Genomic DNA, 13,806 nt, shown 5'->3' with positions numbered 1-13,806 from the left:
ACCTTGTAAAACATTTTAAAAGATCTTCGGATTGATGCCGATGTTCATTATAATTTGAAGTACGTAATACTCTACGACACAATTCTAAATATTGTCTACGCTATATAGAGAATAATTATAATATAAGGTTAATTCATTATTTAATAAATTTCAATATAGATATAGTATAAACTTTATGAAAATCTTTACCTTATCGCCAGGATACATATCGAAAAGTTGCCTCAAAATAATTTCAATTAAGACTTTCACGTCGTTAGTATAGAAAAGACCTGCTGTATAGTCGTTATTAAACAGATCGATAAACAATTTCAATACGGAATGAGGAGGTTGTGGTTCATGATCAAATATTCTTACTGGATCCTCTGCGGTATATTATATTACAAAAAAAATAGCTTTCCATCTTTTCCTTTATAAAAATCGACAAAAATAATTTACCTTCTCTGTTAAAAAGAAAGAGGATTTTTTCAGTGAAAATTTTTGCTACTGTCCTTTCTTTTAATGCACTTATTAATGGATTTTCCGAATTCGTAAATTGCAAATTATAGGATAATATTAAATTGACGAATAAATCAGGAATTTGATCTTCCAAATCAGAGTCTGGTGGGTTTTCTATCAAATCCAAGAGGAACGAGACAAAATCAGATCCTAGTTGTTCTGCAATCATTTTCGTAATGCGATAATCGTAAAAAACAAATGTATAAATTAATGTTCTAGATGTAACGTACTACCTACTTTACTCACCCCAATGTGTAACTGGCATTGGTTCACCCATTGAAAAAATCATACTAAGTAGCAATGAAGAATAATTTAATTTCTGTACATTTCTTGGATTACTCCTCATATCTCTAAACAAAGTTAGAAAAGAAACTTTCTGGTTTTGCATATGTAATATTAAATTATGCAAAACTATGTTACCTTGCTAATTCCATTGGTAATATGCTGTTTAACATAATAGTTAAAATGATAGAATCTAAACTACACATTACACCAAATGATTGCAACAGTAATTGTCTTATAGTCCATCTAGGCTCCATTTGATAATACTGAATTAATACGTTAACGCCATTGTATTGATCTTGTTTTAAAATGTATCTTGAAACATTTGCATCTGCATTTGTCTACGATAGGAAGAGCAATATATGAATATATATTTTATTATCAATTTAAAATGTTTCAACAAATTTTATGTACAAAGATAATACCAGTATAGATGTAAGCTCAGTAATGTTTTCTACTATAACAGATTCATCCTCATAAAGCATCCAATTTCTTTGTTGAGAATCTTCTTTGCAAGAAGTGAGTTCAGTGAAAATGATTTTGAGTCTACTTGCATCATAAGTTTCTTCGATATTCATTTTTGATACTGTTAGCGGTGTTTCTAATTGTTGCAATAATGCTTCAAAATAGTGATTTACACTTTCAGGTAACAGATGTTGTAAGTCAGATACAACAACTATGACTGCCACTTTAGACATTTCATAACTTAATTGAGTATTTCGACGAACTTTGTCGAGTAATTGATAAGCCGTTTTGGAATTTATATTACACATGGAATTAGTTTTTATAGGCGAACCATTAGGAGACGTTCGTGCACTAATCTGCGAAGGACTCTTACGTATTTCCGGCGTCGTAGGATAAGCTTTTTGAACTGTCTCTGAACTAGACTGACGAGGAAAGGACTGTCTACGTTGTTCAGTTCCAGACTGGCGTCGACACTGTGTATTATATACTTCTCCTTGATCCAAATTACCATGAAGAGTCGTTTGTGCTGTTACATAAGAAGTATTACTTTGTATATGTCTGACATCTACCTCTGAATTAGGACATGTAGAAGCAATAGTTTCTTTGGTTGGAGTAGTATTTCCAAAATCAGGAGGCATTGGTGCTTGTTTTTTCTGACTCGGTGCTTGTTGTTTCTTATTTAACGCTATTTGTTTTCTTCTCGTCAGCAAGTCGGATAATAGATCTTGTTTATGAGTATCACCGCTTTTATTACTTTCCGATTGTAGAATTAGTATAGATCCATCCAGAAAGTCGATGAAAAATTGTGCCTGTACCTGATGATCAGCGGTTGATATAATGAAGAATTTGATAGAACATTCGAAAGACTTGACATACCTTTACGGTAGTGACATAATTAGATGGAATATATCCAACCTGAGCCTTATTATTCACTACTTGCCACCAATTTCTTTGCTTTGTATTACTCTGATGGAATATAAAATGATCCCCTTCACGAAAGCTGAGAGTTTTAGCGAAGGTGGCATCGAAATCATATAATGCCTTTAGCATTTCATAATGTTCTAAGTACGAAAAAATTTCAATATTAAAATCAACGAAAAAGGACAAATAAGTCATTTAATATGTGAAACTAAACCGATCGTAAACTTACCTAACCTTACACTATTGTCACCCATCGTTCGGATAGTCAAATGCACAGTGTACTTTCACCAGAGACACGCCCAAATAAAAACTAGACAGACAGGAAACTACTCGGCGCAGGCTACGAACATTTCACTTTCAAATCTGCTCGACATAATAGTTTTCTTGCTCCTTTTCATGGATATACAACAGTATATGCTTTCGAAGGGATCTCGAGGAGCCCTCTATAACCGTAATCTCAAACACACTTTCAACTGCAGTACGAGCGCAGACTGGTGCAAAGCAATACAGACATTTCTCGAGTATCGATCGAAATGCATCATGTTTGTTAATGCGGGCAGCATGAAATAATAAAATGTAGAAAATTTTATTAACGATGATTGTTATATTACAATGATGATGCATTTGTGCATTTAGATTTAATACATTGAATGAACAAGGATAGGAGAGGATGTCAAAAGGGGTCACATAGAATCGTACATTCCAACTCCTAAAAGTAAATTTCTTCGAGAAAAATGTAAGGTCAAAACTGGAGAATTTTTCGTTGGAAACGTTCGCAATAAATATGTTTCAGCGTTGGTCTTTACATCAGGATTATGCGAAACATTAACATCTTCCAAACTCATTTCTTCTGCTAACTTCGTAAAATCCCATAATATAATAGTACAATCTAATGACCCTATAAAATGGAGATATATTAATTTAATGACTTGAGAGAAAACTTTAAGAGTCATTGGAAATGGTAAAACGATCTTACCTGAAACTAATATATTTCCATCTCTACTGAAGGATAAACAGTGTATGGTACTTGTATGACTAGATAAAGCAGCAACAAGATGACCATGTGCCAAATCCCACACAAGCACGCGACAATCAGCACCAGCTGAAGCTAAGAATCGACCTTCAGCCGAAAATGCAAGAGAATATATTGGACCTTTATGACCTGTCATTAATCTTACTTGACTACCGGTTACGCAATCCCATAATCTCACGGTCATATCGCTAGAACCGGTTGCAATGTAATTTGAATTAGGATGAAACTGTACTACCTATAAAACAGATGTTAATTTGCATTTAAAAATGTTAAAATTTAATGTTTAATGTAATTGGCAATGACACTTTCTTATAATAAAACTTACATCAACATCAGAGTAATGACCAGCAAATATTCTAAGAGGTTGATGACAATCGGTCACCCAAAGTCTAGCTGTTTTATCATGAGAGGCTGTTGCAAAATAATAACCATGAGGTGAAAATCTTATACACCATACTGGAAATAAATGACCTTTGTAACAAACTACGCACGTCCATGTATGAAGTGACCATAATCTTACTGTAATTCATTAAATAAAATCTTTGTAAAATTGATAAAAAGAGAAATATGTAAAAAAAGTTAATAATTAGTTTACCTGTAGCATCTTCAGAACATGAAAGTAAAAGATTCCTATCTGGGCTAAAAGAAAGATTATATATTGGTCCATTATGTCCATATAATGATCTTGATGTTTCTGCTGTCCTATCATCCATCATTCTGACTAATACATCATCTATATCACAATTGCAGAACATTATATATGTATATATGTATATATATATATATATATATATATATATATATATATATATATATCCAAATAAAAGATATAGACGTAATAAATATCTAATAAATATACCTGCTTCTCTATCAATATCTTGCAATTGTTCACCAGATTTCATCAGTCTTAATTTTTGCGGAACTAAACTCCATACTTTAATGGCAGAATCACTAAACCCAACAGCTAATAAGCTCGAATCTTCTGCTACTTCTGCTGCAGTTACACTAAGTAGAATTTTAAATATATTTATTAATTAAAAAATTATAAAAAGGTATTGATACATAGATATACTTACCTATGTACAGTATTAAGTAATGTGTAAAAACAAATAGAAGGTAATGTGTCAGGACCAAGAACAACTCTCTTAGATGCTTCTCTCAATGCTTTAACCTTTTCTAACTTATCTACATCCTTTCTATATTAAAATGATAAAAATAATAATATGAAATTAAAACAAATTAACCTAACATATAAAAAATATTTAACTTACAAGTTGGGTAATGGCATTCTGCCCACAGGTGGTGCATTTGGATCTGATTTTGTTTTCTTTGAAAACAATGGATCTTTTTTAGCCTTCTTTTTTTTTGGTTTATCACCATCTGCACCAGCTACATCATCCTCCTCTTCTTCAGCTGGTGGAACACATTGAATATCCGGTTCCTTTAGAAGACCATAATAAACCTTTGCTTTATTATCTATGAAAAATATAACTCATAAATATTTTTTATCTCATCAAATGCCTTTCAATGCTAATTTCTTGAAAAGATATACAATACCTTGTCTTGTTGCTTCGCCCACTACAGCACCAGAAGTAGCTTCAATTTGTTGTTTATTACGAGCAACTCCTTCATACATATCAAAATATAAATGTTCTTGTATAATATTCAACAATACACTATGCTTTTTTTCTTGCAAATGTCGTTTTAATATCGATAAAGTATCTCTTGACATTCTTATAATAAATTGATTGGATCTATAACAATTTGTCAAAGAAACTATTACTTGTTAACATATATATATAGATATCACAAATTAAAGTACATACTTAAATGTGTCTGTCAATTCATTTCCCGCCATTTGTTCACGTCTTGTGACATTTGAAAGTTTTTTTAAATCAGATTGATAATATTCTTCTAAATTTCCTCCAAATTTTTCTATTAATTGTTTTGCCTCTTCAGAATGATTATTGTATACTAGTTCTAGATACATATGTACCAATACTGGATATAATATCGTACCTAACTCATGCTGATCATTGATAAAGAAAATGAATACTTCTGATAGAAAATATTAAGATTTATGATTTTTTGGATCTACTATTTTACCTTGTAAATGTCTAAAGAACTTTCTACAAATTTCTTTAATTCACTATATGCCTTTTCGTATAAAGCAGGATCACCTTCACTTTTATAAGCTGACAGAACACTGCTTACTTCTGAATCTGTTTGTTGAGTTTCATCTGTGGATACATCTGTAAGATTTGCTTCTTTCCTGAATAATTCTACAGTTTCCTAAATGAAAGAATATAAGAGATATAAACCAATATTAATATCATCATAAATATTTATACAAACATTGAGGTTATATTTACTAATTCTCATAAATCATTAATTTACCTTTAAATTATATTTCCTAAGAAGTTGTAAAACAGCAAGCATAGTACTCTTTTCGTTCTCCATATTTGATTGAATTGTTTAATAAATCCTTATTAATCAAATTAACATTTATCACAGGACCTTTTTTAAAAGTTTGTTTCGATTCAAAATGCTCAATAGTCGAATAGATATAAGAAAGCCATCATGACATTTGCCGTTCAAAAACAAATGATGGAGCCACTGTAGATTTTTTGAAATGATATAAACATTTTATATTTATTGTTAGAATTAATTAAACCATTTATAAAGAAAAAAAATTGGAAAGCTCCGTGACCATAAAAATGATTGAAATCTGTCATAGGAATATTCATATCTTGTGACTCTTAAGAATCTGTATTACATTTTATCGTACGAATGATACATTTTACAATTTTATTTTCACCATAAGATAAGATTTCAATCCAATATTTAACTAAATAATTCCTATGAGTGATACAGTTGGTTTATAGATACTTCGTTTATTTTGCTAAATTCTGATGTCAGACAATCTCGCAATCTGATTGGCTATCTATAAAAATCGTGACAGTAGGATTCCATCTTGAATTTTTCGATCTCTACATTGCCTACTATCGAACAATGCGATTGATCGAAATCTTAGTATTACTTAGTATGAAAACTGTGTGTGTGGCCAGTCTTAAGTTTTATAATCAGTGTTTTCTTCTAGATGTGTTAGAAGAAGATTCGATTGAACGGTACAAGGTAATACTTCATCCAATTAAAGTATATTTAATGTATTTTATGTAAAAATATAAAGTATTGAGTTAATTAAATTTAAGACAAATTTTATTATATTACATTTTTAACAAATATATCTTAATAAATACGACAAGTTTGTTAAGTAATGATAAAAATTCAACACTAATAAATTTCAAATAAATAAGAGAACGTATAACATTTCTATTATAAAAACAAAATTAATTGCTATATTTTACGTTAATTCTCTAAATAGTACTTGCTACTGATTGATCCTTAGCGATGAATGAATCTCACAGAGATCCTTGATCCTCGTTCAATTACGGTATCACAAGTCAAATATAAGATATATAATATAAAGGAAAACATATCAAACTCGTTAGTATGTGTTGCATTAATCGTTATATATAAATAACAGGGACGATGAGACCGATGGCAAAGAATTAATTTCATTGAATTTCTATGAGTTAATACAGTAGTTTCATTACAGTCTGCGTTTTCTCATATATATATATATATGTATATATCATCATATATATATATATATATATATATATACATATATAATTAATTCTTTTGATTATTTTACATTTATTTAAACATTATATATGTATATATTTAAACAATACATATGCATAGAATAATTTACTATTTATCAATAACAATATAACAAATATTTATAATTCATATAATTGTTTATACAACAGCATATTTAATTGAAAAATTATGCAGACCTGATTGTTACCAATTATTTGTATAATACATAATTATTAATAAGAAATAAAATATACTATATTGTTATACACATTTTACATAAATATAAAAAGTAATTGAAAGAATAGTTTATTTAAAATGAGATAAAGTGTAATACTATTGTTATACAATGTGTAATGATAATAAATATTTTTTTATATAAAATACTTTTTTACCACTATAATTATTTGCATATTAGATATTCAAGATATATAAATATACACAAAGAATAAAGATGACGACAAAAAAAATGTATCGTCCTTTTCTTTAATTTCATCGTGTGTAATGGTTGCATACATGCATAACTATAAATACTGATAATACATGGAATTCGATATAAAGTAGGTATTAAATCAATGAATATAAAACAAATATATATATAAAGTTAATACAGAAATAAAGAAAATTATATATTCTTATCACATATTTATTTATTCAGTCATTATTCTACAATGACTATATTGTATTACTTTATACTATTTATATATATATATATGTATATACATATATATATATTTATTTATTTATACCTATATATATATATATTTATACCCATAGATATTATAGATATTCTTGACAATATCTTAAACCTAACATTTATTATGTGTTTGATAAATTAAATGCATATTGTCGAATTATTAATAAAATGAGTCAAAAATTAAGAATGGGTTGCATGAGATAAATAATAAAACTCTCAAATACATCTTCCAATAATGATCATATTACTAATACATTGCCTGAGAGGTATGAATTAGATTGTGAAATGATTAAGAAATGAATGAATTTATTCATAACTCTACTCGTGCGTAATAAACATAATTATTTTAATAATAGTAATAAATTTTAAACTTCATTCATACGTTCAATGTACTATTAAAAATTGAAGTCAAGCCACTTCTTCGTTATTTCCGCTAAGCATACGTGCGTTATGATGATAATTACGTTTCGAAATATATCCACCCGTATGTTGTGTTTCATACATTTTTCTATTTTCCAAATAACGTCGATAATTATTTTCACGCTTCCTCCGTTGCTCTTCTGCTTGTTGTCTTAATTTTTCAGGATTCATATGTGTTGTTACCATATGTCTCGTCAAGGAGCTCATAAATTTATACGTGATTCCACATACGTCACAAGATAAGATTTCTTCATTTGCCCCTTGCTGGTATTTTCAAGGCGGTGAAAAAAAAAGAATTGTAATTTTAAAGCACTTACAAGTGCTGTTTTCATAAAAAAAAAAAAAAAAAGTTGTTTCAAGCAAAATTACTTACCTGTTGATGTACCATCATATGCCTTTGTAAATTATTCAGTCTATTAAATTCTCTACCGCATACTTCACAGTCAAACTTTTTATCGGGATCATGATATTTTTTATGTAAACTTAAATCTGTCGCATGTAAAAACGTTTTCTGACACACGTCACATGTATGTGTTCTTTGATCATTGGGTAGATGTGACTGTTCATGTTTCATTAAGCTAGCTTTCTCTACAAAACGACGACCACAATAAATACAAGGAAGTGGCCGAGATTGTGAATTGTGCAGAGTTAAATGCCGACGTAATGCAGTAGAAGTAGGGAAAGTTTTATGACATTCAAGACATTGAAATGGTCGATCACCAGTATGAGTCTTTCTATGACGTGCCAAAGAATTTTGATCTGGATACCTATGTATTGTTATTAAGAAAAATAATAAATTAATTAATTTTTGCATTAACTAATAATAATATCAATATTAGATGAAAATTCAATAAATAAAAAAGTTTACCTTTTAGGACATAAATCACAAGGAAAATTTCTTGTTGTAATATCTTCTTCTCGAGCATGCTTTAATCTATTATGTCTTAAAAGTTGAAACGATGTTTTAAAACTTTTATTGCAAATATCACATTTCATGTTATCTGTTGTAGGTATTATAACTTGTGTCCTTTTTTGTCCATGTTCATCTTCCGAAATTATTAAGGAAATTGTTACTGTATTATCTTCATTATCAAGATCTTGAATTGTAGAAGATGAAGAAACAGTATTCTGAAAGATAAGAAGAATTTTATTAAACCTTAAATTCAATAATATGTTACTTGTAGATACAATACATACCTGTTTATTCTTTGGAATAATAACTTTAGATTCTGTTAAATCCATAGATGCTTCTTCAGAGATTTTATTATTTTGTTGCATTTGATTGTGTGATTCTTTACTATCTTGATCATCACTGTTATCAGCAATAGCATAATTTCCATCTTCTGTTAAATAAACTGGTTGCAATTCTCCATGATCATCTTTAAAATATAACTGACCATCTTCGTCCTCATGTAAAAAGATTTGATCCTATGATGTAGATCATAAAATAGAAATATTAAAAAAATATATAAATTAATTATATAATAATTTTTTCTTTGAATTTCATTGAGCTCAACCTGAGAATTTTCTTCTTCTTGGTATTGATTAACATCATTCTCAGAATTTCTATCTTCATTTGCTGTATCCCATGTTTGTTCATTTTGCTCAATTGGAACTGCATCATACTGATATTGTTCATGTTCATTGACTGCTTGAGCAACATATAACGTTTCCATATTTTCACCTTCATAATAAATTGTTCCTTCAACTGGAATTGTATTTTCACTTAATTGTTCCATCTGAAATAATATTCAATTATCACAATAGTTCATATCTATCATTATGATTTGAATAAATTGTACAAACCTTTATGTAATGTGCATCGGTATATTTTTTTTCTTCCAACTGTTTCGTTGGTTTTCTTGAACCAAGTACAGTATATATCAAATTATTTTCAGTATTTTTAATAACTTCATGGGTGAAATTATTATCAATATTTTTGATATTATGCATATCATTGCCATAACCTTTATTCAATTGAGATTTATCTACTTTTGTAGTGGATTCTATAATATTCCTAATATCTGTTTTATGACTTTGTAAAGGAAAATTTTTTCCTTGGTTTCCTCCAGACCTTTCATTTTCATGTAAAAAGTTATAATTTTGTGATGATTCTGTATGTGAGTCTGACTCATGATTCATTACTTCATCTATTTCTTCTAAATGTTCAATGTCTTCGTCTTGCCAATCTTCGTCCGCATCATATGTTATAACTTTATTATTAGATTTTTGTTGCTCATTATACAAAGATTTAGGAACTTTATCATTTTCTATTTTAAACATTACATTTTCTTCGTCAGATATATATACCTCCTCTATTCCAGAATTTCTATCACATTGTTGATTCTGTAAATTCTCTTCAAAATTTGTATTATCAGATATTTTAATTTCCTTGACTAAATCTTCAGTTTTAGAATAATCTGGTAATAAGTCTTTTGATTCATCTATTTCTTCAATTATTTCTATAATTTCTTCTATTTCCGTCTCAGAATCATCAGTGGAATCAGGCTTAAATATAATCTCTTCAGCAACAGCATGTTTGATTAATTCAATTACATCCTTCTCATCGACAATATCCATAACTTCCAACAATCCAGGTGATATTTCCATTTCCTTTTGTATAAATGAAGGATGAAGCTGAAATTATTAAAAAAAAACATATATTGAGGTTATTTAACATATAAATATATTATTAAAAAAATGTAATTAGATTAAATGTAACTAATATCTAAACCTGTTATGGTATATCATCATTTTTTAATGATAGAAAATTAATACAGTATTTGAAGTTCAATGTAAAGTGGAATACAAAGATAACATTTATTATAAACTATTATTGTTACACATACTTTTTTTGATGTTTTTTTGTTTCTATATATATGTGTCATTATAAAAGCTTAATACTTAGTGTCTACTTTTCGTAAAATGAATAGCAAATAAGAATTACAAAAAAAAATATTTATATATAGCATATTTATATAAATAATAAAAAAGACATCATATCAGTAATATTATTATCTGATATCTTTATTCAAAAATATACATTTTTTTTTTTAAATATAACATATTAGACTAATCTATTAATTATTATTCTAATATATATATATATATGCCTCTTATGAATGAAAGATTAATTTGACCAAAATATCATACTAATATAAAACATAATACAGAAATATAAAAATATATATTTTCGGATATATTTTTATATTTTTGTATGAAAAACGTTAAACTGAAAATTATTGAAAGACATATTATATGTTAAAACTTTATTTGTATAAAATTGGAATCCAATTTAATATACAATTTAAAATGAAATACGCTTTATCCATTGCGATATTTAAGAAAAATTGTTCTTTGTTGGTAAATAAATGAAGATAAAATGTAAGAAGACAAGACAGAACACTTTAATAGATGTTAAGAGAAAAGTAATGATTTATTAACTCTTTATGCCTCATGTAGAAAATACGGTCATCAAATTTTCTCAGGATTGAACATTTGTTATGATTTCTATCCCTCATATTGAAAATTCAATTCTCAAGAGAGAATAATATAAAGCGAGCTAGAGAATACGCACTTGAATTTTATACACTGCAACTAATTCGTGGTTCACCTGTCGGTACGAAAATGCTAAGCATTTATCAACGGATAGCAAAATGGCCACGAAATAATAAGGATTGCTCACCGTACAAAGATGAAACCTGATGATCCTCAAATAAAAGAAGAAACACACGATCTTAGAATAATTTAAACGTTATACTAATGAATTTACTATACCTCCGATAGTTCCAAAAATATATTAATTGACAATATGAAAATGTTTTTGCTCGGTCGATACGCACCTGTCTACCCCCGCTAGAATTATTCTTCGTCGAGTAAGTGACGCCACCTTAAGGCCTACTAAAGCGAAGTTTCCATTGTTTCCACAAAACTATTAAATCCCGACAGAAATCTATAATAAAACTTAAAATAAATAAAATTCATTAGAAAAATCAAATATTTACAATTTTACAAATAATAATTTTAATGATATTTTATTAATCTTAATCTTTTTATATTTTTGATAACGATTTATCATTTATCGATATTAATGTCTGATTTACATTGGACATTTCTTAAACTTACTTAACTATCACTTATAATTAACGTATTGTTATTTATTTTTTTTATATTTCATTTTTTATATATACAAAAATTATATATATTTTCATTTTTATAATATATTTATATTAATCCATAACAATTGTTAGTTAATAAATGAAACGATACTATCATTAGACAAAATTGAAGCGGCGAATCAAAATGCAGGAAAATAATGAAACAGAACGAACGGAATATATATCGATAATCATTGGTGCAAATAAAAAATTATTTTATTTGACATAAAAATTACACCATTTTATTTTTATAAATAATTGTAATGATAATGATAATAACAAAAGCAATGAAAAGAAAACAATACATTTGTCTTTTAATTTTATTACAAATCAAAATGAATATATTACGTGATTGGTAGAATTAAAATATTGAACATTTTATTAAAATGATTAAACATTTTATTAAAAATGAGATATATAGAAATTGTTTTTTTTTTTCTATTTTGTTTTAATATTTATTGAAATTAATATTAAAAATATTTATGTGTATTAGTAATGTGAAGTCGAGGAATAATAAATAAACAAAAAAAAATATATATATATACATACATACATACATACATGCATACATGCATACATACATACATACATACAACATACATACATACGTATATATATTTTGTTAATATTATACTCTTAGCTGTTATTTCAATTAATAAATATATATTTATTTATAATAAATAAACGTAATAATAATATGTAAATTGTATTTATAATAAAAAAAGAAATAAATTCAAGTTTTATTATTAGAATGTGGTATTGTAGAAGCGATCTTATCGTATGTCATTGTTATTGAATGTGAATCTACGTCGTTAATCATTTTTTCGTAGAAAGTAAAGAGTCATTGTTATTTTATTTCTCGTTCTACGATACGTATTTTATTTTATATAAAAACATGTGGCCGTTTTTACTTTCGATATTTGCCCTATTTCACTTAGCTTCAGCATCAGGTAGTTTTGATTTTGGTGATACATTAGCATTAATCTTGGGTCTGATTATTGGAATTATGGGATTTTTTGCTTGCATGGGAGCTTATGCAAGACGACGAAATCATTTTGAATCTTTGTGATCATGGAAAAGATATTTAAGTAAAATTTATGGTAAGCAATAAGAATATGAATATATTTAGAATAAATATGAGAGTGTGTGTGTCTTTAAGAAGTACCTACTATTATAAACTTAACAGAATTTCTTATTTTTATATCAATAATTATTTATATATATTTTTCATTGAACAAATATATCATTCTAGAACAATAGATTTAATTGTATTTACATGAGAGAGGATATATTGATTAATAGCATATCGCAATGTACAAATAATGATGAGCTTTATTAAATTGCAGGATATAAGAAATATTTAAAACTATACAGGATTCTATATTAGAAATGTTTAAAAGGAAGATCACATTGTATATATATATATATATATATTAAAACAAGTATCAAGAAAATATTGAAAATTATTATAAAATGATAAGTGCTTAATTATTCGATTATATTGGAAAATTGATTTTTGGAATAGTAGTAGCAGAAAATATTGTACAATGTATAAGAGAATGTAAAAAATATTTGTTTTGTAATCATTTTCTTTATTCATTTATTTACTTTCCTCATCAAGGTTACAACTGCTTTGACTTTGATCCTTTAGCACAGACATTTTTTCTTATTTA

The 13,806-nt window shown here is 27.3% G+C and overlaps 3 protein-coding genes and 1 long non-coding RNA gene across 11 annotated transcripts in view; 1 reads left to right on the top strand and 3 right to left on the bottom strand.

The window, feature by feature from the left end:
• Nucleotides 1–2,533, bottom strand: part of LOC146872777 (NCK-interacting protein with SH3 domain) — a 102,847-nt gene extending 100,314 nt beyond the window's left edge. For 3 of the 4 annotated variants that reach the window (XR_014982613.1, XM_085659446.1, XM_085659448.1), the window contains exons 1-8: nucleotides 2,393–2,533; nucleotides 2,119–2,303; nucleotides 1,203–2,057; nucleotides 916–1,118; nucleotides 742–845; nucleotides 436–654; nucleotides 190–362; nucleotides 3–100 (exon numbers count right to left, since the gene is read on the bottom strand). Coding sequence is in view for 3 of the 4 variants with exons in the window: in XM_085659446.1 (XP_085515572.1) it covers nucleotides 3–100; nucleotides 190–362; nucleotides 436–654; nucleotides 742–845; nucleotides 916–1,118; nucleotides 1,203–2,057; nucleotides 2,119–2,303; nucleotides 2,393–2,417 (1,862 nt within the window). In the remaining variant the exon portion in view is untranslated. The remainder of the gene's footprint in view (nucleotides 1–2; nucleotides 101–189; nucleotides 363–435; nucleotides 655–741; nucleotides 846–915; nucleotides 1,119–1,202; nucleotides 2,058–2,118; nucleotides 2,304–2,392) is intronic. The other variant, XM_085659447.1, reaches the window with a different exon arrangement.
• Nucleotides 2,534–2,846: 313 nt separating this feature from the next.
• Nucleotides 2,847–5,756, bottom strand: Taf5 (TATA-box binding protein associated factor 5). Its single transcript, XM_035862819.2, has 11 exons — nucleotides 5,594–5,756; nucleotides 5,303–5,488; nucleotides 5,023–5,225; nucleotides 4,754–4,950; nucleotides 4,468–4,672; nucleotides 4,273–4,392; nucleotides 4,056–4,201; nucleotides 3,792–3,929; nucleotides 3,522–3,715; nucleotides 3,140–3,431; nucleotides 2,847–3,061 (listed from the first exon to the last, which is right to left on the bottom strand). The coding sequence occupies exons 1-11, from the start codon at nucleotides 5,654–5,656 to the stop codon at nucleotides 2,847–2,849; spliced, it is 1,959 nt and encodes a 652-aa protein (XP_035718712.2). The 5' UTR covers nucleotides 5,657–5,756.
• A 1,916-nt stretch (nucleotides 5,757–7,672) lies between these two features.
• Nucleotides 7,673–11,927, bottom strand: LOC118439988 (uncharacterized). Of its 5 annotated transcripts, XM_035862347.2 has the most exons (8): nucleotides 11,819–11,835; nucleotides 11,662–11,686; nucleotides 9,783–10,613; nucleotides 9,494–9,715; nucleotides 9,174–9,404; nucleotides 8,845–9,104; nucleotides 8,350–8,743; nucleotides 7,673–8,240 (listed from the first exon to the last, which is right to left on the bottom strand). In XM_035862347.2, exons 3-8 carry the CDS (start codon nucleotides 10,584–10,586, stop codon nucleotides 7,965–7,967), a joined length of 2,187 nt encoding a protein of 728 aa, XP_035718240.2. In that variant the 5' UTR covers nucleotides 10,587–10,613; nucleotides 11,662–11,686; nucleotides 11,819–11,835; the 3' UTR covers nucleotides 7,673–7,964. The 5 variants fall into 5 exon arrangements, with proteins under 5 accessions (XP_035718240.2, XP_035718239.2, XP_085515527.1 ...); XM_035862346.2 differs by lacking the exon at nucleotides 11,662–11,686 and having other exon boundaries at nucleotides 11,819–11,927; XM_085659401.1 differs by lacking the exon at nucleotides 11,819–11,835 and having other exon boundaries at nucleotides 11,554–11,812.
• An 823-nt stretch (nucleotides 11,928–12,750) lies between these two features.
• LOC118440227 (uncharacterized) lies at nucleotides 12,751–13,716 on the top strand. Its single transcript, XR_004837799.2, has 2 exons — nucleotides 12,751–13,233; nucleotides 13,480–13,716. It is a non-coding gene; the product is annotated as an uncharacterized LOC118440227 (long non-coding RNA).
• The last annotated feature ends 90 nt before the right edge of the window (nucleotides 13,717–13,806 follow it).

The sequence above is a fragment of the Vespa mandarinia genome, chromosome 9 (genome assembly GCF_050613455.1).
Source record: "Vespa mandarinia isolate Hongniang chromosome 9, ASM5061345v1, whole genome shotgun sequence".
Taxonomy (NCBI): domain Eukaryota; kingdom Metazoa; phylum Arthropoda; class Insecta; order Hymenoptera; family Vespidae; genus Vespa; species Vespa mandarinia.
The sequence above is the reverse complement of the archived record's forward strand: the minus strand, read 5'-3'. Positions and strand labels throughout refer to the sequence as shown.